The sequence below is a fragment of the Rosa rugosa genome, chromosome 6, assembly GCF_958449725.1.
Source record: "Rosa rugosa chromosome 6, drRosRugo1.1, whole genome shotgun sequence".
Taxonomy (NCBI): domain Eukaryota; kingdom Viridiplantae; phylum Streptophyta; class Magnoliopsida; order Rosales; family Rosaceae; genus Rosa; species Rosa rugosa.
In genome coordinates, this window is record NC_084825.1 from 26541387 (window position 1) to 26568650 (window position 27264).

The 27264-nt window shown below is 38.3% G+C and overlaps 1 protein-coding gene and 2 long non-coding RNA genes across 4 annotated transcripts; all 3 read left to right on the top strand.

Annotated features, from left to right (window-relative positions):
- Positions 1–1917: 1917 nt before the first annotated feature.
- LOC133717596 (uncharacterized) lies at positions 1918–5575 on the top strand. Of its 2 annotated transcripts, none has more exons than XR_009849786.1 (7): positions 1918–2116; positions 2326–2671; positions 2758–2950; positions 3300–3437; positions 3835–4050; positions 4507–4743; positions 4873–5575. It is a non-coding gene; the product is annotated as an uncharacterized LOC133717596 (long non-coding RNA). The 2 variants fall into 2 exon arrangements; XR_009849785.1 differs by having other exon boundaries at positions 1919–2116; positions 4507–4611.
- A 7539-nt stretch (positions 5576–13114) lies between these two features.
- On the top strand, positions 13115–14704 carry LOC133713407 (uncharacterized). Its single transcript, XR_009848005.1, has 3 exons — positions 13115–13651; positions 13775–13965; positions 14090–14704. It is a non-coding gene; the product is annotated as an uncharacterized LOC133713407 (long non-coding RNA).
- A 422-nt stretch (positions 14705–15126) lies between these two features.
- Positions 15127–19878, top strand: LOC133715116 (very-long-chain aldehyde decarbonylase CER1-like). Its single transcript, XM_062141485.1, has 10 exons — positions 15127–15286; positions 15383–15606; positions 15700–15932; positions 16537–16756; positions 17665–18040; positions 18150–18257; positions 18701–18901; positions 19009–19104; positions 19206–19379; positions 19503–19878. Exons 1-10 carry the CDS (start codon positions 15227–15229, stop codon positions 19689–19691), a joined length of 1881 nt encoding a protein of 626 aa, XP_061997469.1. The 5' UTR covers positions 15127–15226; the 3' UTR covers positions 19692–19878.
- The last annotated feature ends 7386 nt before the right edge of the window (positions 19879–27264 follow it).

Genomic DNA, 27264 nt, shown 5'->3' on the forward strand with positions numbered 1-27264 from the left:
TTGAGGCTTTCCATTAATATAAAGATCATTATCTGGATCATCCTGAGCTGCTCTCAGTACTCTGTCGAAGTTGACTGATCTGCACAGACAGATTTGCTGATTTTGGCTTTCAATCCCTCTTTTGCTTCTTTTCTTCTTCTTTGCTCTAAAATACCTACTAAACATATAAACAAAGTAAATAACTGGAAAATATTAAGAACTAACCATGAAAATATAAAGGAATTTGATATAAATAATGCACAATTACGCTCCTATCAAATCTTTGGGAATCTCATTTGGTTCTAAAATTCTTCTCTTTTTGGGCCTTCCTGGTTGTTTATGATAAAGTTGTGGAAGAATCGGCATGCCACCAGTTTTAGGCCACAAGTCTTGACTGGACATTGGGGAAATGAAGTAACCATTGACTCGGTCATAAGCCTCCCTCTTGTAATGGTTATGTACAAAATCATATGGACTCACATCCATCCAACCAAGACAAGTCATTGCATGAGAACATGGAATACCACAAAGGTCCCACTTTCTACATGAACAAGTTCTATCCTCCATATTAACATAAAATTTTCTTCCATGAAGATGAGTGACCTCGAAATGGCCTCCAATGGAAGATTCAGCATAGCAATTGTTACTTGATCAATTCTCTGTTTTTCTCAATAATACCAAATATTCTTGGCCCAACAGGTTTTGTCCAATTCAACTCCCTTTGCTTTGCCATCCTTAGCATTAAGTACATTCTCAACCTCTCTAGCATTGTTTGGATAGGTTTATCTCTTGCTTCCAATATGGCAGAATTGAATGCTTCACAAAGATTGTTAAGGAGTATATCACATTTGGCCTCAGTTTTTGAGAAAGACTGTGCATATTTGAGATTAAGAAAGACACAAGTTGACATAAACAACTCTCAATTATCTATTCTTTCGTATAACTGTTTGATCAACACAAAAGACAATTGAGAAACCCTAATTGATATTTTGAACAAACCAAACGAAAGAATAGAGTTTTGGGACCATACACCAGTCCACCAAAATCAACGTCTTCAAAAAACCCTAATTTAAAATTCACTAGAACTCAAAGACAAGGAAAATCTAGAGGTTTGTCACTTACAGTAGTTTGGAACATCTCCACTATTCCTTAGCTTCACCTTCTCCATTCCATATTCAGAAAAGAAAAGAAAAGAACGCTTCATCTCTTCGCTTTTGTCGTTTGATTTCTCTCGACAAGAAAAGAAAAAAAAAAGAGTCTCATATTATTCCTTAACGTATGCTTAAATATTTTTTTTTTTGGGTGACAATTGGAAAGACGAAAACGCTCAGCAAGTTAACGGAGAAATTAGATGGAAAATCTAAAAATTAACGGTAAGGTGTGAATCAGCAAGAGTTAGAAAAGTTAGAGTGTGAAAAATCAAAATTGAAATGTCATAGGGTAAACTGGCAGCTATGAGAAAACTTAGGGAGTAATTTAGCTATTTTGCCTAATATATATATAGACACACACCTCAAAAGCGATTCCCCGTCACTCGTGCAAAATTTAAATAAAGCTATCTTCTTTCATTAATCAAATTCTTCTTCTCCATTTTTCTTTTTTAGGATATTATCTAATGGAAATTCACCTCTAAGGTTAAGTGAACAAAACATGGAACACTCTTTTTTGTGTCTTTATTTATCTTTTTATATGAGTTGATAAAGTGAATTATAATTTCAAAAGATAGGAATTCTAAAAAACAATTTTAAAGGTATAAATATAACCACCCTATTGTTGATAAACATTATAGTTCTCCATATTTACTATATACTGATTCTCAACGCACTGTTCATCGGCTTATGAACAGTGCCGGCTCCCCGCCGAGCCTATATAGTAAAAGACGATTTTGCCCCCGCCTGCGTTTCTTGCCTCAACACCTGGTGTACTGCTCAGTCCTATCGTGTCTTCGCTACTTCAATCCATAGAGAGAGAGAGAGGTGGAGAGAGAGAGAAACAGCGAAGGTGGTACTGTTTGAATTTCGGTGCATGCAATTCTGGGTGAAAACAGAATACCGAGTTCACTGATGGTGGTATTTTGTTATCTGTAGAGGACTGAAATCGGAGAGGAGGAAGGGAGAATTTATCAAGGCCAAGGAAGGTATTGCTTCTTCTTGCTCTGGGTAATTGGTTTTCAATTCGTTTTTTTGTTTTTGAGTTTCTTGCTTGCATGCCTACATTTCGGTTGGTCTTGCCTGAATCCTTTGGTCGGAGGTGTGGGTAGTGAGTGTGGGGCCTTTTTTTCGTTTGATTCCTGATTTGGTTGTTCTCTGATGCCTTTTTTTTTTCTTTTCTTTTTTTGATATGCAGGTGGTTGTTTGTGAATTTTTCAGAATGGAATAGCAGAGAAGAATTGCTGTTAATGGTGGTACATACCTTTTTCTTCATTGCTTTTCCTTTGTGCATGTTTGAATGTGAAAAGGAACTCAGGTGTGCCAAAGATTGGATTTTTGAGAAAGTTTTGGGATTTTGTTATTGAAATTCTTAGTGGGTATTTGGAACCTCTGTTTTCTGTCGGTTTGGGTGCAGTCAATTTTGAGATAATACAGCTTTATTGAAGCTGTACCATGGATTGTTCCAGGAGATGGGAGATGCAATTGAAAATCAGAGAAAGAAAGATAAGAAGAAGCTTGAAGTAGAGAAATCAAAGAAGATGGTAATAGCATTTTATTCATGCTGGAGTTGCATTCTCTATAGCAGGGTTTTTGGTTTTAACTTCCATTTGTGTTTTCATGCATTCAGCTAGCTTCTGCAATTATTTGGGTTAATCCTTTCTTCTCAATCTACTGTGGAATGAGGGGTTGATAAGAAATCAAGCAGTGTTGGTTCGGAGCCAAACTCAAAGAGTTTTGAGTGTGTGACCAAGGGCTTCAAATGACCGTTCTGATGATGAAGGAGGGACTGACAAGAGGAATGGTGTTGAGGCAAGGAACAAGTAAGCCATTGGATTTTTTTTTTTTTTTTTTACAATTCTGTAGTATTCCTGCAAGTCTGGATTATCTACGTTAATACTCTGTCATTATGTGTGTCATTGAAGTTTTTTCATTAAAGATTTGAAACTTGGGAAATACTGGTTAGTTTAATACCGTGATGTGTTTGACCATATTTTTTACACACCAAAACAATTTTTTCTTAAGGTCAGCCACTAATAAGCCAACATTTCTTTGCTTTCTCATCCAAAACATGCCCGCTATCAACCATGTTTTGATCATGTTCTTAATGTCTATAGTTTTACCTGTTTTCTGCTCAGGAGGAGAACTCATTATTACTTTCTATATTTGTAGGTACCATCCCCCGATGTTGCTGAAGGGACATCAATTTAAAAATGCTTCTTTGCTGGCAAACTTGGCTGGTGCAAGGGTTATTACTGTTAGATGATCTTGATTCGACAACCCTTGGAAATGCAATTGAAGAGATGTTAGGTACGTCCATTCTGTTGCTATGTTGCCTGATAAGAGATTGCTTGCTTGATCTTAATGTTTTAACACTTCTTACTGTAAAATTGTCTCATAATCTGGAGGTATCATAGGTCCTAATTGATACTTTGACATTTTTCATACACTGCTTAGCATGTTGTGTACGCACATAATATTTGTATATTTACTTTCTTTGTTTGCCTCTTAGAATATCAAAGATAATTTAATTTCAATATAAATATTGATAAATGCTGTGTACTTCAGTAGTTGGGTTGTGTGTAAGTTGTTTTATTTGTTAATGAGGAGTAATGCCATTTTATTGTGGGAACCGGACAGTATATTGAATCCAAATTGACTCTTAAATGTTAGATATCCTTTAATAACGATCTATTCTCTTTTACAGGGGATGAGAGTAAAATGGAAGATATGTTCTAGAGGGGCTCTGAGAGCTGCAAACTCCAATACCTCTGTACAGATTGGACAACACGTCATTTCTCTAACCAGCTTATAATGAGGAAAGAAGAAGTAGACTTAAAGTTGGTTTATACGCTATGTAAGTCATAGATCCAGCTTCCATCTTTTTGGAGCCTGAGGACTATCGCGCGTGGGTAGAGTGAAGGTTTAAACTTTATAATATCAAGTTTTTGGATGATTGAAGAATTCTCTTTGTTTATGAGTTTATATCTATCTCTTTGACTTTCTCTATAATTCATAAAGTTGAACTTTGTGGATTGATTTGACTGGTTTAATCAATGGCACTGTTGGACGATGGAAATCAGACGTAGGAGAACAGTTTCATATATGTGATTTTTGAATTTCAATTGCAATGTTTATAGGTTTTTCATTTTCAAAAGTGTTTCTTTCCGATTCTATATTTTATAGTCAGTTTCTGTTCATCTGTTGTTTAGCTATTGAGATCTTTAGCTAATCACTTTCAAATGAAACTGCTGTGTGATTGTTTACAGTTTGGAAAGGATTTGAACTGTTTATACATGCCAAGTGTTAAGTGTAAATGTTTGTGGCTGCATAAGGTTGCTATGATGTTTGAGTTGTATAATTGGTGTTTACCTTGCAGGTACCTCCAAGGGGAAGGACACTGCAATCAGAGACCAAGCTTCAGTGCTTTGACCCTGTAACGATGAAATACTTGGGATATTATCCTGCATTGACACCTGATGTGGTTGGTTTTTTTTTTTTTTTTTTGTGTACATTTGGCTTGGGGTTGTGGATTGGTGTAGTGAACATGTAGTAAGCTGTTATGGGGTCTTTGCTAACTTCTAAATGGATGGGTTCATTTGATAATGATGTTAAGGTGATGAAATTGATTTTGTTCTCATTTTGTGCCTGATTTGATATACACTCTAGAGTTTAGATGGTAGAAGAGATGGAACTCAGAATATCCCAACTATTGTTAAATTCATGGTGCTAATCTTCATTTCAGGTCAAGGAGGGGGTAGCACGAGCAAGTAAGGCACAGAAAACATGGGCAAAGAGTAGCTTCAAGCAAAGAAACCTGTTTCTTCGGATTATTCTCAAGTATATAATAGAACACCAAGGGGTTACCAAGTAAGGCACAGAAAACATGGGCAAAGAGTAGCTTCAAGCAAAGAAACCTGTTTCTTCGGATTATTCTCAAGTATATAATAGAACACCAAGGGGCTACCAAGTAAGGCACAGAAAACATGGGCAAAGAGTAGCTTCAAGCAACGAAACCTGTTTCTTCGGATTATTCTCAAGTATATAATAGAACACCAAGACCTTATATGTGAGAGTTCAGTTAGAGAGAAATCAATTAATAATTGTTATACGACTAGAATGCAGTTATATTACCCGCAGCAAAGCGCGGGCTCTCTAACTAGTATAATATAATTAGGTGCCGGATATTCATTGCAAAATATTGTCAAACAAACCTAGCTAGCGCATGACGAGTGTCATCTCATTAAGCACCGCCAACACATGCTCTGGTCCTTCATTCATTGGGGGTCGGGCTCTGCAGTTTCAACTTATTAGCCGCTTGAAACCGGAAGCCGACCATTGAAAAATGAGAACTTATTTTGTCTAAATGATGATGATAATATTTAGGCTAGCTGGCAGCAATTCATCATTTAGTACTTGATGTTTATTGAGGTGTTTCGTATTTTCTATCCGAGCTACAATTTAGAGATGTATTAAGTGTGACTTAGTGCAATGAATAAACTCATCCACTCTATCATATCGATCACTTCATACCCTCCTCACGGCTCACACAATTAACAGATCACTTCATACCCTGGAATTAGATACAAATCCTTGGTACAAGACTCAGCATGTGATTGATATTTCTGAATAGGATTGAATCTAATGCTCACTTGATCAATCATCCATTTCTTATGTTCTTTTGGAAAAATCTTTATTCTTTCATTTGCTAGTCAACTACCGCCTTTAAATCTACGTATAGATATATACTATCATTATTGCTCCAACCTCATTGCATGTCAAATCCTTTTCACACAGTTACGATGAGAACCGAGTTTACGTTTCATTGGTGGACTCAGCAGATTCATGTCTGAGCATATTAGGTTAACTATACGTATGGATGTGACTGAGAGAGAGAGAGAGAGAGAGAGAGAGAGAGAGAGAGAGGTCCCAGTTTATTCCAAGTTAAACAGTATGGTACGTCCCGAGTATTGTAACTTTTGTAATTTCGTTTTTATGGATATGCATGGTAGTGTTTATGAGAGAGATGAAGTCGAATTTACAGGTAGGGGGTTTGAGGCAAATTAAATAGGGTTGGGAGTTTTGGCCTTTTGGAACCTGTAATCGATTAATGCCACCCAAAGCCGGTACCGACTTCAACTGTTAACAAATTAACTAACAGTTATTGAATAAATTACTTTTCATTGATATTTCAACAAGATCTACATATAGGTAGGTTAGGTTGTCCAAAGATCGTCTTGCAAACTCCTGGAGAGTAGTGGTTGGTGTAATACTTCGATTGATGGCGGTCTCGGTAAATACTAGGCCTACATAAGAGATCGAGTAGCATTTGATTCGACACTAAAGTGCGTAAGTCCTACATCTAGTAACTTAATTAATACGTGTCTCGTCTTATTACAAAAGAAAGAAAACGACCGGTAACGAATTCCATTAATTAAGAATCAAGACTCCTATTAATGCATCGGCTTTGGAAGCGACAACCCCCCCCCCCCCCCCCTCCCCCAAAAAAAAAAAACCCCTCAATAACAAAATTAGGTATCAGTAATGAATATGATCGAGTTTGTTAGTGCTGGACCCTTTTGTTTTTTTTTTTTTTTTAATTGGAGGAGGTTAGCGTTAGAAAATTAGCAAAACACACACTCTTCGAGGGTATCCCAACAGAGCCGGACTAATTCCTTCCGAATACCACGGGGCATTAGGCACCCATTGGCTGGCTACCAAGGCCTCATGGGGATTCGAAAGCCAGACCTTTTCAGACTGAGACCTTCTACCACCCCACTATCCCTAGTGGTTTGAACTTTGGACCCTTTTGATTTTGAACCTTTTTCTCCGAAACCAGTGTGCTTAATTAATTAAACAAAGGATTTTGGGTAGAGAGACGTGAAGATGAGATGAACTACACATCTGTCAAGGTTTAGTCAATTACGTAATTGATGATTGGGGGGCATCAGCTGATATCACATTTTGCTGCGGTGGTTATGGCTACACAGAAAGGTGGTGATGGCGTCGAGAGTACGGACAGCTCGGAGCTTGACCACGTGGTACGCTTCCCGAAAATCTGGTTTATAATTAATATGGAGCAGCAGAGGCAGGTGGGTGGAGGGCTGAGGAATTAAAAACAGTGCCGGATTCGGTTCAACCATATTCCCTCCAAGATTATTTACGCACGCAACTGTTTTTATTTTTATTATTATTTTTTCGATCTTTAAAATTTGGAATTAGGTAGGTCTTTTTTTTTTTTTCTTTTCTTTTAGCAATGAGAATATATTGAAGGGATAAATTGTTAAGATCTAGAGAAATTTATTTACATATTGTAAAATGCTGAATACACATCTATTTTTTTTTATACACCCAACATAAGAATTTATGTGTATATTAAATTACTAAAAGAGACATTTATATAAAAAATAAAGAAAAGTAGTTGGAATATATCATCCCGCTTTAGAGTTTTCTTCTCATGTACATGAATGACGTGAATGAAGATGCAACCTTAAAACCAGTCAGAAACAATTAACGAGACTGATTGATGAACTTCTATAGTTTCAAAGAAAATCGATAACAGTGTAATTAATTATGATATTGGTGTTTCTCAACCCTCAAATGAGGTATGACTTCTCCATCTTTAACTGAACTTAGCTACAAAATTTAGGTTTTGAATTTCAATTGTTGTTTGATAGTATTGAAACTTTTTTGATAAACGAGGTCCTCAATTCTCCATATATCAGTTCTCCATATATTGGTTTAATAGGGTATATGACGATATCGTATCACGTCTTTATAATTTCTCTAAGATCATTCACCACCAATTGATCAGATTAAAAAAAACATCATAGAAAAATCATTTGTGTAATTAAATCGGAGATCAAGTAGTCATCCATTTGGATCAAATAATTGGATAGTTGATTCAATGTTCTTGGTTGTTGTCCAAGTTGTCTAATTGTGTGGTACAAATGGATGAACCAATGATTTCCAATTTTATTTATTTTTTACAAATATGATTGTCTCATTATATTTTAAAACATGAATGAGATTATAAAAACGAAACACGAAAATAAGTCAACAATGAGAAAGGGTGAACGAGAATGTTTATCTAGGTATTAAACCTAATAATTATCCATATAGAACTTCAAATGTTTCTCTTTAGGTATTTATCATAAAACTATCTAATTTCAGTTTTTTTTTTTTTTTTTTTTTTTTTTTTTTTTTGTGAAAGTGTATAATTTCAGTTTATGTTGGGAAACAAATTAATACTATGTTTTAGCAAAAAAAGAAACATGATACAAAAAAAGAAAAAAAAGAAACACGATCAGTTTTCACTTTTCCCCTACCGTCATCGATTGGACTAGACGAAATTGGCTTTTAGTTGATGACGCGAAGAAACACCTACAATAGGGCTGGGCATGGGACGGGACGGGACGAAATTATGGTAATCCCGGTCCCGACCCGGAAATAAAACTCGGGACGGGATTGGCACTTTTTGAGAATTGATCCCGACCATCCCGAACCCGAACGGGACCGGGTCATCCCGAAAAAAAAAAAAAAAAAAAATCTCCTGCAATTTCTGCAATTTCCCTGTTTTGCATTCTGCATTTCCATTAAAGCAAGCTACAACTCAAAGAAGACCAAAGTATCAAAGCAAGTTGCAACTAAAGCTAATGCATTTCTACATTTCCATTAAAGTAAGCTGCAACTCAAGCTAAACAAGAAGAAAACATGATATAATAAGCTAAACAAAATGGACCAAAATACAAAAGCAAGCTGCAACTCAAAGAACTGAAAGAAGACCAAATCTGCATAATTTAATAATCCATTACAGTTCACAATCTGACATTTGATTGAAAATGTGCACACAACTAAATGAATTGAACAAAGTTCAAACATCTATCACATTACTAGCTGCCCCAAGCTTTCCCTTGCCTTTTGCTCTTGGATTTGGAGCTGGACATACATTGGTTTTGCTAGATGCAGTGCTTTCATGCTCTAAAACTCTGCAAGAACAACTCCAGTTTGCAGCAAAAATTCAACTCCAGACATCGACCATCACTCCAGACCGAAATCTAAAACTCCAAAACAGAAGTTTAAAACTCCAAAACTAATTCCAATCTACAGCCTTAATTCAAAATCAAACCCAATTTCTGAATCGAAACCAAATTCAAAATCTACAGCCTTAACACAACCCACCCTAACATAACACTTATCAGTTATCACAGCCCAAAACCCAGTTTCCTATTTCGATTCTTTACAAAAACCCAGCTCGATTTCACAAAAAAGCAGACGAATAATAATCAAAGAAGCTGAAAGATTGGTACCTGATCAGAGAGCAGAGCAGTCTTGCTTCAGATCCGATCGGAACAACAAAGCAAGAGGACGAATTGATGAATGATGAATTGGGGATCTAGGGTTCTAAGCTTGGAACGGTGGGTGCTGTGAGAGAAATCGAGAATGAGAGTGATCGCGTGAAGGAATGACCGAATGAAGATTGAAGGGATCAGAATAATCCGGTGTGCTCGAGTACATGTTAGGACTATAGACTCAAAAATCAACCAATCAAATGCCATATAAATAGAAAAGTAAGAAAAATAGAATAAATGAAAATAAAACGGGACGGGACGGGTCTTTTCGGGATTCCAACTTTCCAAACCGAAGCCCGTCCCGTTTTAACGGGACGGGACCAAATAGTAAATTTTTAGGATTTCAAACTGTCCCGTCCCGCCAGTTTTCGGGACGGGACCGGGTCGGGTTCGGGATTTCGGGATCAAGTGCCCACCCCTAACCTACAATCCCAAGATTAAGAACGAGCATTTACGGAGCACTACCCCTGACACATTCTTCTGTTTTATTAACAAGAAAACAGAAAAGAAATGTTAAATCAAGAAAAGTGGACATATGTTGACCTCCTCAGCATTTTGTCCAAGACAAGAAGTGATGCATGTGAGAAAGAAACACATTCCAAATTTGCCACACTATTCCAGCGTACGAGTTAAATGCGTTGAAGCGATAACAAGGATAGCTAATTTTTTTTTTTGAATAAAGGGCGGTGCGGCAGCCCTCAAGCCTTGATAACATTGATTAAAGAAACTGTCGAATACAAGGGGGGGAAAATGAGTCTAAACCCCTGATTACAAAAAGTAGCTAGAGAACATCCTGAAATACTATCATTAGTCTCTACTAAAAACTCGTACTCAACAACGCACCAACTAGCAAAGAGCGCTCTACTGGCGACTCTATTTGCTTTAACTGCTCGAAAGCAGCGGTGACACGACGGAAAGATAACTTGATCTGCAACCCTATTACAGCAAAGCATAATTACCAAACGCACAGCTTTCCCATCATGATGCCACTGGAAAACACATCCAGTGACACTTAGTTTCCTCCTGCTACTAGGAGACGGCGACCATTTGACCAAGCAAGGAACTCGCCACCTACCTAGAGCAGACAAGTTACTGCCACTAAGAGGTTGCGACCATTTGCAAATTTAAGGAACTCGCCGCCTACCTAGAGCAGACAAGGCACAAAGATTGCACCACCAGGCACTAAGCCCAACTAGCCCGACACCACTACTGTAGGAACTTATTTGCAACAAAACAACAACCGTGAAATAACAACAAACATAAATTAAACAACTAAAACCAGCAGCCCACCAGCAAGGGCACGAAGGTAGATTCCCAGCCCAAGAAACCAAGCCAGCAAGCGGGCCGATTCCAATCCTCCAGGCCCAGAGCATCTGCTGCTTCGTCACGCCCCCAATCCTGCAATCCCTCCACTGGCGTCTGGCTACAGCCGCCTCACCTTTGTCGTCCGGCCACCGAAGGTCCGCGGCACCTCGATCCCCACCTGGTATCAAGCAAAAACCGTAAGCGCCGCATCCAGCCTCAAGCGTCGCCGTCAAACAGCCCGCCAAACCGCCGAGTTGAACCAGCCTTCGATCTCCTCCAGCCAGCTAACCCACCCAGCTTGCCGACCACCGATACCCGCCAAAAGCCGCTCCGACCCATTCCACTGCAGATCCCGCTCCGATCCCCGCACTCCGCCACGAATCAGCCACGCCCTTCAACCAACAACGAATGAAAACGCCCCCTCCTGAACCTTGCTCCCTAGATCGAGATCTACCCATCAAAAAGAACACCCATCCGGCCGCACCCATGGAGCGCCGACAAGGCCAGAGGCCATCACCAGCGTCAGTGTGCAGCCGGACAGGGATAGTGGCGAACGGTGGCGTTCTCTAGATTTCCAGCGCGTGGAGCGCGTTCTACTTTTTTGACTTGAGACTTTTTTTTAGCTTTCAATAACAAGGATAGCTAATAGAGTAATAGCATCCAATAATAAAGCCATGAGTTCAACCAAGGAAAAGCATGTCACACTCAAGAGATAAACTAAAAATAGAATAGAATGAAAATACCTAGAGGGCTTGCTCTGTTAGGGTTTGGAGAGAGCCGTCTTCGGCCTCTCTGTATCTCTCTCCATCCTCGATGGAGAATTGTTCTGGTATCGTCTTCGATATCGACTCCTTCGCGCTCGACTTCTGTCGTGCCCGGTATCAGATCGTGGTTTGCATCATGGCCTGTGGTAACCTCTTCTTCTCAGATTCTTTCTGATCGTGTTTCTGTTCAATGGGGAGTAGCAGATGCTACGCTGCCTTCCCGGTTAGGGACGGCACCGAGAGTCCGGAGCCTTAGGCCAATCCGAGCGCGGTTGAAGTCATCACGCGGCATTGGATTGGTGGCGGGATGGCTGAGTGAGTGGATCGAGAGGGGCCGTTGTTTCACCAAGCTTTCTGGTGCAGTAGTGAGGCGATTGTCGGGAATCGCTGGGTTTCGTTGTGCCGTAGATCGAGGGGGTGATCCGACAGCAGGGGGTGAGCGTCACAGTGTTTGGGCTCTGGGTGGGATTTTCGTCACGGCTGGTGGCTTTGGTGGCGGCGGTTAGAGTCGAGTTGGTGGGGCCGAGATGATCCTTCTTCGATCAAGGGAGTTGGGGCAACAGTCAGAGCCGAGGTCAGGGAAGGTCTGGGTGCCAAAGGAGAAATCTGTGGGCCTGGGCCTCAGTTTTGTTGGACTGCTGTAAGGTTTTTGGTTGGGCCTTCCTTCTTGGGGCTTTGCAACTGATGTATGAGGCCGATGATGTTAGGGTTCGCATCTGGGATCCGGGAGACGTTGTATGGGCCCTAAATTTTTCTGCATTTTGGATTTGCTTCTTTGGTTACTCAGGTAGAAGATTGCTCTCTATTCGGCGTATTTTTTTGCGTAGAGTAGACAAGGTCGGTCACACTACCGTCGATCACCTTGATAGAAGGTTACCCTCTATTCGGCGTATATCTTTGCGTGGAAGTATGGTTGACCATACTATTGGTACCGTTTTACATAGCCCGGATTCTGTCCGGTGCTTCATTAAATGCTTAATTGCATCCCTTATTACCCTTATTAAGTTTTATTTCCGATGCTTTATTGCATCTAGCATTGATCTTGTTATTTCATATGTTGATGTAGTTTCTACATCTATAAGTTGTAATTTTTCGTATGATTATTATTACTGAAGTGGTTGACTATTACTCTCAAAAAAAAAAAAAAGGAAAAGCATGTCACAAGAAGCCAAAGCCTAGCTAGAATTCAGGGTCATTATGTTGTAAAACTCATATTTATTTTTATCATTTATTCTTTTGATTTTTATTTTTTTATTTATTTTTTAAACATAGTTCATTCCACATAGATATATAACATTTTCAAGCAAAACAAAATACTTATCGTATTTTCTAATTGAACTCATTCTAGTAGGTTGACCACAAAAAAAAAAAAAAATCTAGTAGGTCATAACGGCTTATATATAGGAGATATATTATATGATCGATAGATTGAAATTATGCTCGGAGGTGGTTGGTTTGGTAGTGAAACTTAACTCGATTAAGTTGGGGGGTTTTAGTTTGTTTGATCAGTGAAATCGCACTAAACACGCTAAGAGAATCTTCAGATGATGAAATATTGCTGATTATATATTCTTTTCGGGAGTGAAATTTGCACACTCCTATTTGCAAACTACACACCCTTTCACTTTTTAAATAATATTTCAACTCAACATTTTTCGCACTTCCTAAAATACCCTCAAAATCAGATTTTTCTTTTTTGTCTTTTTGGGTCCTCTCTCTCTCTCTCATCAACTCAATTCAAAATCCCAAATACCAAATGCTATTAAATAAATTTGATGATGCAGGACCGTCTATTGGGCGCCGGACTTGGAAGCATACTCACCGGAATCCGACGAAGCATCTACAACTCCATTTCTGAGGGACGTCGTTTTGCGATCTTGATAATATAGGTTGATTTTGATTTGGGTGGGTTGTTAATAATTTGGTGTGGACTTTTGAATAGGTGGGATTCTAGGTCGATTGTGGGAGACTTTGATGGGCATTCGAAACGTGTTTTGAGCTGTTGTTTTAAGCCAACAAGACCCTTTCGCATTGTCACATGCGGTGAGGATTTCCTGGTCAATTTCTATGAAGGGCCTCCTTTCAAATTCAAGCAGTCTCACAGGTTTTGTTCTTTGATCATTGTGATGATTTTGAGCCCTTAATTGATCACATTATATGTATGTATGTATGTGTTACTGAGCTCATTCGGAGTGTTATATTTTTGTTTGTGGTTTTTGGATGTCAGGGATCACTCGAATTTTGTGAACTGTGTAAGCTAGGTACTCTCCAGATGGGAGTAAGTTTATCACTGTAAGCTCAGATAAGAAGGGTCTTATTTTTGATGGGAAGACTGCGGAGAAGATCGGAGAGCTTTCATCGGAAGATGGCCACAAAGGCAGCATTTATGCTCTTAGCTAGAGTCCTGATGGCAAACAGGTAACATTGGATTGGTTTCTTCTGGCAATAGATTTTGTTCTTTTGCATTACTGGTTGTGTTACGAAATGTGTTCACGCTTGCTTCGTGTTGAATTATGCTGATTAGTTCTTATTTGAATGATAGAGTTTGACTGTGTCCGCTGACAAGTCGGCGAAAGTATGGGATATATGTGAGGATGGTAATGGGAAGGTGAATAAACATTGACATGTCCTGGATCAGGTCGAGTGGATGACATGCTTGTTGGTGGCCTATGGCAGAATGATCATATAGTTACTGTTTCACTTGGCGTTGATCAGGAAGGGGGTGAGGAAGAGCCTTCGCAGACGAGAAAGGAGAGTAGGGAACGATTGGCGGTGCGGTTGGGTCGGGGCTGAGATGGGCGCGAACCCAGTCGACTACTGCTCGAACCCATTTCAACAAGAAGAAGACGAAAGCTTCAGAAATGAATAAAGAGACTGAGATTGATGATAATGGAAGCACGACCCAACTGAGAAAGAAGGGTCAGAGAGAGAGAGAGGATCCAAAAGAAAAATCTACATTGAGGGTATTTTAGGAAGTGCAAAAACTGTTGAGTTGAAATATTATTAAAAAATAAAAAAAGTGAACGGATGTGTAGTTTGCAAATAGGGGTGTGCAAATTTCACCTCCCATTCTTTTATCTATTAAAATCCAAACTATGAATTTCACCCAAAAAAAAAAAATTCAAAACCAAATTATGCCTGTATGTCAGTATGTGTATGTAGAGACTAGTATATTCGGTAATAAATTATCACCATACTGTATCAGATCATGATCGTACTGAAATATTGCAGATTATATTATTCTCTAATCTTCGCTATCTACTAAAATCCAAATATGAAATTCACCAAAAAAAAATTAAAAAAATAAAAACTATATACTGTGCATACTGCATATATAGACTGGTAAATTCTGTAATAAATTATCACCGTAATGTATCAGATCATTAACTCATATATTACAACCAGTAACTACTTCTATCCTACCTGGATATTGCTTCGACCATTGATTGTACACAGAAATATCTCTAATGGAATTATAAAAATGGATTTTGCATTTACACGCTCCCGTCACCCTCACAGAAATAATTATTCAAAGGTGGTACGTAATATAGCTAGCATTTCTATTTACGTAATGAATACCAATCAGTTAGGCACCTAGTAACTTTATTATATAAAACACCTCCAAACCCCAAAGCTTGAAATCATCACTTGCGAGCTAGCTAGTAGCGAACTGAGAACAATGGCTTCCACTCCTGGCATTCTCACAGACTGGCCATGGACGCCTCTCGGAAGCTTCAAGGTTTTATTCTTAATTTACTCCTGCTATTTTCATATATGCAGAAACATTCTATTCTATGTGGGTTATTATTATTGTCTTATTGCTTCTGTTTTTCAGTACGTGGTTTTGGCTCCTTGGGTGGTTCACGGCACATACTCGTTCATGGTTAACCAAGGACATGATAGAGATCTGTCTTACTTTCTCATACTTCCATTCATGCTGTGGAGGATGCTCCACAACCAGTTATGGATCTCTCTTTCCCGATATCGAACCGCCAAAGGGAAAGGCCGGATCGTCGACAAGGGACTCGAATTCGAACAAGTCGACAGAGAAAGAAACTGGTCTGTAACTCTCATACTTTCACAGTTTTAGCTAGGGTTTATGTGGAGAGAGATTAAGATGATTCTTTTGGGTTTAAATTTTGATGATTTCAGGGATGACCAGATAATATTCAACGGAATATTGTTCTTCCTAGGCAGCAGGCACCTGCCTGGGGCTCAAAACCTACCATTGTGGAGGGGAGATGGGTTCGTTATGACGTTTCTAATTCATGCCGGTCCGGTGGAGTTTCTCTACTACTGGTTTCACAGAGCTCTTCACCACCATTTCCTCTACTCTCGCTACCATTCCCACCACCATTCCTCCATTGTCACCGAGCCTATTACTTGTAAGACTTCCACACATGGACTCAACTTTGAAACTAATTGATGAACTTTCCTTTTTTAGAAGTATTGTATTTATGTGAATTGATCTTTTGATTCTGCTGGTTGGTGAGAGTTTTAATTCAATGTTTGCAGTAAGAGAAATAATAAAATAAAATGTCACTGCAAATGAATAGACTACATTATCTTTGTACATCATCATCGTTTGTGATATTATTGTACTTTCGCAGGGATGAAACATAATTTTGCATAAAAACACAATATTCATTAATGCGGAAATCTTGAATACAAATATCCGACTCCGATATTTGATTAATACAATATCCAAAGCTAGTTTCTAATTATTTATTTATTTATTTTTTTTTTAAACCCCACTCCATTCCCACCCTTGATGGGGCTCGAACTTCTGACCTCTTATATATGAGACCAAAACCTTACCACCCCACCAAACACACACACCCTTACCTCTTATATAAGTCAATATCCAAAGCTAGTTTCTAATTTGAAACAGTTACTCTTAAAACTTAAAATGGCATATAGAATCAATTAAGAAAATGGAAACTAATACTAAGAGAAAATTAACACGATTATGTATTGTGTATATTGCAGCTGTGATTCACCCTTTTGCGGAACACATAGCATATTTCATCCTCTTCGCAATACCAATGGTGACAATGGCGTTTACGGGGACAGGTTCAGTCGGATCATATTTGATTTATGTTACTTATATTGACTTAATGAACAACATGGGGCACTGCAATTTTGAGCTCATTCCCAACTGGATATTTTCTATTTTTCCTCCTCTTAAGTACCTCATGTACACTCCCTCGTAAGTATTCTTAACCCTTATATATATATATATATATTCTAATTTATATGATTTCTTTGTACTCATAAGTTAAGTCGGAAATAATCAAATAAGTGATATATGGATGCAAGGTGGCTGAGTTATTTAGTCTAATTAGTCTAATTTCCAAGTTTCTTTTTTTTATATCATATTCGGTAAGTCTCTTTTATAGAAAAATAGATCCATTTTCAATGAAAAAGTCAATTAGGAAGGAGATCCAAAATTGAATGTTCGGGAAATACTTTATTCCTGGCTTGATATATACGCGTTACTCAAACCTAGCTAGAAGGGAGAATAGTCACACATTGTACTTCGATCTCATTTAGGACTTACACCGCCCAAACTTACTGGGCCCCTACAGTTTTATTAAAATAGCAAAAAACTCCGTCGATATTTTTTATAAGATTTTAAGAAGTATACATTTAAATACGAAATATATGTCAGCAAGGAACCTACCTTCATTCATAGGTTCTTTCATTTCTTTGAATTTGTTGGATGAACATTAAATGGGTGGGCGGGGCTTTAAATAGGTTGGGCATAACTATAAAAATAGGGGGACAAAGCATGTTGCTATCTAATCTGGCATATACCTTCCCCAACTTAAGAAACATAGTACATATAAATGAGAACGTCTTCCGTGCTCCGAGTTTGGAGTGCTCGGGTTATTTGGGCCCAGCCATGTGAGCAGCAGGTGTGAATTCAGAAAGAGAAAACATAAGGCATGAACTTATGGTCAAGATTTAGTCTAATTAAGGGATAGATTATGCTTTACCAAGAAAAATTTCTATTTACAAACTTAACCATAACTCATCTTTTTAGGGTTTTACTATATTGGATGTTTGGTCATTAATTGAAATTCTTAAATTTGATCGAGGGTAATTAATTTGTAGGTTTCACTCTCTTCACCACACACAATTCCGAACCAATTACTCCCTCTTCATGCCCATCTACGACTACATATACGGCACCATGGACAAGTCTACCGATTCTCTGTATGAATCTTCGCTCAAAAGAGAGGAGGAATCGCCCGATGTGTTGCATCTAACCCATCTAACAACCCCTGAATCCATCTATCAACTACCTGTAGGGTTTGCTTCCTTGGCCTCTAAGCCACACACCTCAACGTGGTACTTATGGTTGATGTGGCCAGTCACACTGTGGTCTACGCTGCTCACTTGGATTTACGGCCGAACTTTTGTGCTTGAGAGGCAGCGCTTTGAGAAACTTAAATTGCAAACTTGGGCTATACCGAAATACAGTTTGCAGGTAACAACTACTTTGTTTCAATAATTTTCTCCATCTAATTCAAAAGTTCAGTTAATATGGAATCAGTAATCTTAGCTAGTAATCTGACAATCTGTTATATATAATGCAGTACTTCTTGGAATGGCAAAACGAAGCTATCAACGTCTTGATTGAGGAAGCTATACTTGAAGCTGAGGAAAAGGGTGTCAAAGTTTTAAGTTTAGGTCTCTTGAATCAGGCAAGTCGATCTGTACTAATCCTGATTGTGAATAATAAATTAAGCTAACATCTGCTATTGATTAGTCAACATCTCAATTAGCTAAGAATAATTGATCCAACATTAATGGTCCCTAAATCAATTAATGGGGCCGACCATATTCTTTGCAACAATGGTACCTAGTATAGTCGATCATGTGTCTTAAACGTTGGATCACACTGGATTGGACTCGAATTGTAGACGCGACGCGGAACTAAGATTTTATAGTTTTGGACTTTTTTTTTGGGGGGGGGGGGGGGGGGGCGGGGTTTACTAACATAATCAGTAAACCCCTCGACACTAATCATAGTTCCGCTCATGCCAAACTGTAATAAATTGGATTCTAACTAACGTATTCCGAATAGTATTAGGTTTGTTTTGCAAGACTTAGGCGTCGTATTAATCTCTGTATTTGCATATTGCAGAGTGAGGAGCTGAATAGATACGGTGGCCTCTATGTTCACAGGAATCCACAGCTGAAAATCAAGGTTGTGGATGGAAGTAGCTTAGCTGTGGCTGTCATCCTCAACAGCATTCCGAAAGGGACAATCCAAGTTCTTGTTAGAGGCAACCTCACTAAGGTTGCTTATGCCCTTGCATTTTCGTTGTGCCAGAGGGGAATCCAGGTAACCTCACAAAGGTCGCTTTTGTTGAAATAAAACATGTTTTTTTTTTCCTTTTCTTTTTTTTTCTGTTAGTATTAAATGTGTTCTAATCAATTAGCTTATTTCAGGTAGCTACACTACACCAGTCTGATTATTTGAAGCTCACCAAATCATTCAATGCTACTGAGAGTAAGTTGGTTCTTGCAAAGAGCTGTGCTGCAAAGGTACGTAAATGCTAGAAATTTATTTTCTTATTTCTATTATGATTATCAACTAAGTCACTATTATATATACACTTGACAATTGGATCTTCATTAATTTGCAGATCTGGTTAGTGGGAGATGGACTGAGTAAAGAAGAACAGTTGAATGCACCAAAAGGAACTATATTTGTTCCCTTCTCCCAAATTCCACCGAAAAAATTGCGCGCAGACTGCAACTACCACTGCACTCCAGCCATGAAGACTCCTACGTCACTTGAGAACATTTACTCTTGTGAGGTAATTAATTTTAGTTACTACAATCTTATATCTAAGTTACTTTCTCCCTTAATTTTTGTTTTCGATCCGATTAATTAGTAACTAACTAAATTTGAATAAATGAAATAATGTCATGACATTCAGAACTGGTTACCAAGAAGGGTGATGAGTGCGTGGCGCATTGCCGCAATAGTGCATGCCTTGGAAGGTTGGAATGAGCACGAGTGCGGTTACACCATGTCTGACATTAACAAAGTTTGGCAAGCAACTCTTCGACATGGCTTCCAACCTCTGACCACCACGGCCACTACTCAGACCAAATTAAATCAGTAATTAATTAGCTGCTCAATGATCTGTGTCGCATATATGCTGTAGTACTACTACCGGCCTCTTTGTTTTTCTTATAAAGCCGCTAGGTCATGGGTAGTTCAAAGCTCTCAATCATGTTGGTGATCGGTTAATTGTTCTGTTATATTGGATATTAATGATTTAATGGATTATTTTGATTTGGTGTGCTATATATGCTGGTGATTTACTCGTCGTATGCATATCATTTAACTGCTTTAATTAGAACATTGTTGTTGGGTTTCCAGCCCATGAGTCTTTCCTAAGACAATTGTCTTAGAGTATGAGAATTGTTTACCCAGTAGGTTTTGGATTCCTACTGATGAATGGAGTTCCAATGAGGAAAAAAAATCCTTATTGATGTAGGATTACCTGTAATCCTTGTTGATTACAGAGAAGGAGAAGGCATAATTGCCTACCACCAATAGGAATAGGTTTCCTAATTGGTGAAGAAAGCTGATATCCTTATTATGGCTATATAAGGAGGGGTTCTGCTCTTAGTTATGCATCACAAAGACAGAGAGCAAAGTGTATTCCATTCTCGGAGTTAGAGAGTGAGAGAGGGCAAAGAAGAGAGAGATATGAAGAGAAGAGAGAGTCTTTGTTTTCTTATTCTTTCTGGTTGTACCCATTATCAATATAGTGGAAGATCGTTTTTCTGCCCGGTGGACGTAGGCAAAAGTTTTGATGAACCACCTTAAGTCTGTGTTCTTGTGCTCGTATCTCTGTGGTTGGTTCTCTTGGTGTGCTGTGTTTATTTGTGTTTTCGACTTCACATATTGACCGATTCTCAACAGTTATATGGCACTACTAACCCGAGGATAATCAGATACATTTCATGATTCTAAGAGATAATCAGACACTTAATTTATTAGTGATGTGTGGAAGATAACTGAGGAAGAAGGGGAGGCAGATAATCAGACACTTAATTTATTAGTGCTGTGTGGAAGATAACTGAGGAAGAAGGGGAGGCAGGGAGATGTACGTAGCAAGTTTAAAAGGCTATTATATATGTTGAAATTCACAATAAATATCATCGGTTCATTGGCTTGATTTTTTTTTTTTTAGAATAATTTATTGGCTTGATTACGTGAGATTAATTGTTGGAATTTTATTGTAATTGATAAGTCATAAATTTAGAAATAAATATTGTTGTATCTTATTATAGGCTGATTCTTAATCTTCCTTTCCTTTGTATATAATTGTATTTGGCTTGGCCTTATTTTGATAGGTTAGCAATTCGTGCTGATCAGGAAGGTTGAGAAGGAAACCAATGGTAGAATCCTTGAGTATGTAACTAAAGTGTTGCTTTGTCTCTTGATTTGGTGTTTGATTTGGTTGGTGAAGACCCTGGTTGTAAAGGTGCTTGCTTCGTCTTTCCATGTTAGATTGATTTAAACGAAGAAGAAGAACAATGTGTACTGAGATATGAAGAAGAAGAAAAAATATGATATCGCAGAGAGATTGGAGAGAGTTTTGGAGAAGATGAACATTGAAAGGACGACTCTATCCTTGAAAAGTTAACAGGGTTAGATGCGAAAGTAATTCCAAGTATGCATGTTGGTTCGGCCTTAAAAGTCCAGGTACTAATATGATATTTTTGAATTTTGAAACTTGAGGTATCAAAGTTATTAGTGAGCCATAGTTTTGACACTATTTTTGATTTTTTCTCTATCAGAAAATACAAAATTATTCTCTGCAATCTTTAATCTCAGTCAACATTTTTAACATGGTATCAGAGCACCAATCTTGATTGCTCTAGAAACTTTCACCTTTTGTTAAAATTAGTCTATCATGTTAGCTATTTAGCATGGTGAATCACTTGATGTTTTCCAAAAGTATCCTTATTTCCTAGTTGAAGTCTCTTTTGAGGTACTGTATTCAACAATGATGTTCCACCTTGCACATGTGGGGCTATAAAGAATCTCATGGAAGTTGATTCAATTCAATCATAAATTGAAAATGGTACATTCTTTCCTTCTTGTCATTCCGCTTGCTCTTTATCATAACAATCTTAAGATTGGAACATTGATAGTGGTGCAACAGACTACATAGTGTCATCACCCAAATTCTTTCAAATCATCATCAAAATCTTCTTTTGTCAACCTACCCAATGGTTCAGGGTAGAATGTCAGGACCCGCCTCGAGTTTCATCATGAAATCCGAAGTGGTCCTGCGGGGCCCACCTTAGAAAAAATTCTACCAAAAATTTGGCAGAACTTCCATTAATAGTGGACTACCCAAACCTGTAGAAAGGCTCTTACACATCTAATATCAAACACCATCCTAAACTCTTGGAACCACCCTGCTCCCCAAATCGCAACATCTCCTAATTCACATTACACAAAAATCTCAACTTAACAACATTAATTCAGAGCAATTCTAAAACAAAAGGTATACAAGAATAAAAAGTAAAGAGGGTAAAGGATCGATAGATCCTACAATGTGGAAGCAGTGACAACTATGCCTCAACTCCATGTATGCCCGACCTTAACTAATCTAGCCTGCAAACTGGGCATTTGAAACCGAAGGGCCCAAGGGAAAGTATTGAAAAACATGTTAGCGTGAGTGGACAAAAATAAATAAATAAGATAATTTAAATGAAGCAAAGCTTTAATACTTTCCCACGTGTTTTTCCTTTAAAAACCTCAATGCATGAAACGTTGATAAAACATTTATCTTTAAATTCGAGAATCTCGTAAAAACAAGCCATCCCCGCTGGTTAAGTAAAATCAAACTAGCCCCATTAGTCAAAAATAATAAAATATAAGTAGGGGAAGATGATAGCCATACGAATGAGCCTCCTAGGCTAAAGTACTCCCATACTCCCGTATATACCCTTATGCCACTGAGGCGGATAGGATATTGGGCTTCAAAGTTATCGCCACAAAGGTAGCAACCCAGCGCCACAAAGGCGGACAGGCTTCCGTGATCCAATCACATCACCACAAAGGCGGACTACATGCTAACATGATAAATAATCACCCTAGGTACGGCATAGGAAAACATGAGAAAAACCAAAATTAGTAATGCTTCCCCAACTCTCAAAATAAAGGCATGAGTACCGTTCCCAACCGCACTCGGAAAATCTCTTGATAAGAAATCAATAAATCAACGGCGTGTCCCATACGCCAAAATATTCTCAAAACAATAATGAATAAGTAAAGAAATCCGTAAAATCCAATAATGTCCACAACTCGAAATATTCATTGGAAAGTTCAAAATAATAAAACCAATGAGCAATTCTCAATCATTTCTAAAAGCAAGAACCACAAGCCAATGTCAATAATCCAAAATAAATTCCATAATCAGAAACCAAATTATAATCTCGAATAAATAAAACCATCATTTATGAAAAGAATTATTGCATGCATATAGTTTAAAAGAAAGTGTGCACTCACAGTATACAGCTAACGTGGCACCCAAGCGTATGGATCCTCGTCGAGCGATGGGTCGGTACCTCGTTCTGTACAAAATTATATTTCGTAAACAATGATTCGGAAAATAATTACGATTCTAAAACAAAACCCGAAGGGCCCTCGTAAACCAACATCTCCATTTCTTCTCGGATTCAACCCAAACTTCACTACTACGATTGATTCGTCGATTTAAAGGCTCTAGGGCAGAACCGAGAGAAATCCTACGGTCAGATTCTCATAAATCGACAATCGAAATATCGAACTTCAGAAATTCACAATCGATATCAAACTTTCTCCGATTTTCACCAAATTCATACTAACTAGTTCTATACATTACAACCAACCCAACTAGCTAAAACAGAAGGCCAGAATCGGCCCTTGGCGCCTCCATGAACTACAAAACAGTGGCAGCGCGTGGGGCCCACACTCCGCCGCCCAACCCCCGAACCGGGTATCAACACCTGTCCTCTCTTCAAGCCCAACAACTTTCACAACCACAACAAAGTCTAATTTGAAGTCAAAAGTCCAGAATTTACTTCGAAAGAAAAGAAGGTCGATTTGGAACCCTAGAATTTCAAGGCTTCGATTCGTGCTCCACACTTCAAATTGGATCAAGAGGCTTGGAAGGATTGATATGTGTTGCAAGAGCTCCAAGACTCACTAAGTATTATTGCCGAAGGTGGCCGGAAACTCGAGTTCCGACCAAAACCCGAGAACGATGGCACTGACACTTTTCTGTTCCTTAATGTGTGTTTCATGGTTAAAACCAAGCCACCAAACGACCTAGAATTGAAGAGGATGGCGAGAGCTTCCAACAGTACCTGTGGCGCCAAAATCCGTCGCCGGACGGAGAAGAAATTGTAGGAAGAAGATAACGGGGTCGGGGGGAGAGAGAGAGAGAGAGAGAGAGAGAGAGAGAGAGAGAGAAGAGAGAGAATTTTTCGGGGGTAAGTTTCCGAAAATGGAAACTTACCACAGTAATTTCTCCTTTTATAGAAAACTTAACATGAATAGTAACTTTTATATTGTTTGATCATAAATTTAGCATTCGAACTCCGATTTAAGCGTGCTATGTGTCCAAGGACTCGGTTTAACGTCCTCTACAACTTTCGTGAAGAAAATTTTCTCAAATTGTTATCCCATAAAAAGTCAACTCTTAGGACTCCCAAAAAGTCCGTAATGAAGGTAAAAGTAAAAATAGTTGTCGTTTACCGTCCAAATGACCAATAAACCGGTAACTTAAGAAATCACTTTCGTTGGGTCAACAAAACTAAATTCAGATTTGTCTATTAAGAATGTTCTTTGTATGCTTTCCTTTCGAGCTAATTTCTTTTGGTTAGCATATTAACTCGTCACCTTCGTGTATTATTCTCTCACTCATATTTTTGTGTCTTATAGAATCTGGCAACGAAGAAGATGCTTGGCATAGGGAAGCATTACAATGGCTTGTACTACCTGTCTAGAAACACCAAGGTCCAACCACCACCCGTAACATATATATCTGCTACCCATGATCTATGGCATCGTCGCCTTGGTCACCTATCTATCACGCCATCCTAATTTTTAGAAAAATCAAGATTTGGTATAACTTTTGACTTTAACTCTCATTGCGATGTATGTCCCATGACTAAACAATCTCAATTATCTTTTACTTTGTTGTATTTCATCAAGTGCACCTTTTGATTTGATATATTGTGATATCTGGCGTCCACACCGAGAGTCTTCTCACTCTAGTCCTCGTTATTTTTTAATCATCATTGATGATTTCTCATGATACACTTGGATTCACCTTATGCATTTTAAATATGAAACCCAACGATTCTTAAAAACCTTCATTTCTTTTGTCACAACTAAATTTCAGTGTAGTGTCAAACAGATTCATGCTGATAATGGTGTTGGATTCATTTCTATACGTTCATATTTTCAATGATTCGGGCATTTTTTTTCAACATTCTTGCCCCTCAATGCCCCAACAAACTCAACGCCCCAACAAAATGGTATTATTAAGTGGAAACATCGTCATCTTCTAAATGTTGCTTGTGCATTGCACTTCAAGGCACATCTCCCTTTTAAATTTTTTGGGAGAGTGTGTCCAAATAGCTGCATACATTATTAATCATTTGCCCACACTACTCTTTTCTAAACATTCACATTTTAAAGTTCTTTGCCAAAAAACACCTGAGTACTAACATTTTTGCGTATTTGGTTATTAATGTTATGCCACTGACCCTAAACCTTCTCAAAAGTTTGATTCACGAGCCAGAAAATGTATTTTTGTTGGGTATCCTTTGGGCCAATAAGCTTACTCATCGTATGATTTAACCTCTAAAACAATTTCTCTAATCGTAATGTTGTTGTTCATGAAAATATATATCCCTTTTCCACCATGCCACACGACATACGTGATGATGTAATTTTATCTTTACCTATACCTGATGTCCCTCAACCATCTCCAAATCACATGAGCCAATTACCCTTAAGCTCAACACTTTCACCTACGAATTCTCCTACCATCACTCTACCTCCAGCTATAAATTCTCCTACCACCACTCCACCTACAAATCATCCATCACCAAATTGTCCTACTATCACTCTGCCTCTACCTACCATCACTATGAATGAATCCCTTCCCAATGACACCATCCAGTCACAATCACCAATAACTTATCCACCCCTCACCTCCATCATCTACTATATCCTATCCTTACTCCAAATGAACCTTTGGACCCATATAATCACCATCTTCTTCTGAGGTTGTACCCTGCTGTAGTATCCTTAAGCATCAACTATCAATACTCCTTCGTGATTTTCATTGCTCACAAGTTATTTGTGATGCTTCAGGATCAATATCTTCTTCAGGGTCAGGTAATCATTATCCCCTGTCCCATTTTATTTCATATGTTGATTTATCCCCATCTCACTGTTCCATTGTTGTTATTACTCTAGTCTTGTCGAACCTAAAACCTTTCCTCAAGTTGAGTTTGATCCTAACTGGAGGAAAGCTATGCCAGCAGAATTTTGGGCCCACAAAACAAACTTGGACACTTACCTCTTTGCCCTTGATTTGAGCATTTTTCATTCACCTATCACGTAACAATCAACATGGTCATTAAAGATGGGAAGTATTTACGTCTCGGTTTATCGTACCTCGGGGATTACAAGTTAGCTAAGAATCCTATGGTTCTAGGTCATTGAAAACACTTGTGAAAATAAATGAAAATAAAAATAAATGCTAAAGAAGGCACCGAGCCTCATTTAAGCTTGACTTTGCATCACACAATGTCATATAGACGGCCTTGCACCAAGCAAGGCCTAGATAGGGCCGTGAAACACACAAAAGTGCTTCTAATGCTCATGCCCACATGGATTTACAAATTAATGGTAGTGGGAAAGTCATAATGTTTTTGAATTTTCATAATGTGAAAAATAAACTAAATACGACATAAAAATAAGATAGATAGAAGGATGGGATGCAACACATCAAGGGTCACCATGGAATTCAAGGTTCTCCACACAAATCTAAAATCATAGGGAATGAGGATGATTAAATCAAATGATGCTTCAAATATTGTTTTTTCGGATTTCCATTTAGTATTAAGAGGTCGAAAAGAAAGCTAAATTGATTGTCATGAAATAGTAGTCAAACCTTAAGCAAAAAGAAGAAGAAGAAAGAATACTTGGGTTTTGGCTAACCTATACTAGTCTTAGACCTTATGCCTTGTTAGAGCCATAAGTGCTCAAAACTAAATGCTTTAGGTCCCGACAATCGATTGTAACACACTCTAGCAACTATTACCACAAATAATATGGTCGAAAAGAGTACTTGTGATAACAATTACCCTACCCAACTATTCCAAATACTATTCCGATAATCAGGGGTAATAATACTCAAAATTGGGTGATTGGAGAACAAAGTCTAAAGAAATCCAAATGGTAATAGAGATATGCACCGGGCAAATTCCACCATACTCATGCCATAATTTAAATTGAAATATAAATTCTCCAATTCAATATTCCAATTCCAACACACCAGACATAGATTAAGGAGGGAAAAAACTAAACCATACATCTAGAGTGAAGAAATCAAAGTTGTGTGGTATCTATGTGGTAAGTACTGTGCAAAGTCGTTGGTTATGTGGTTG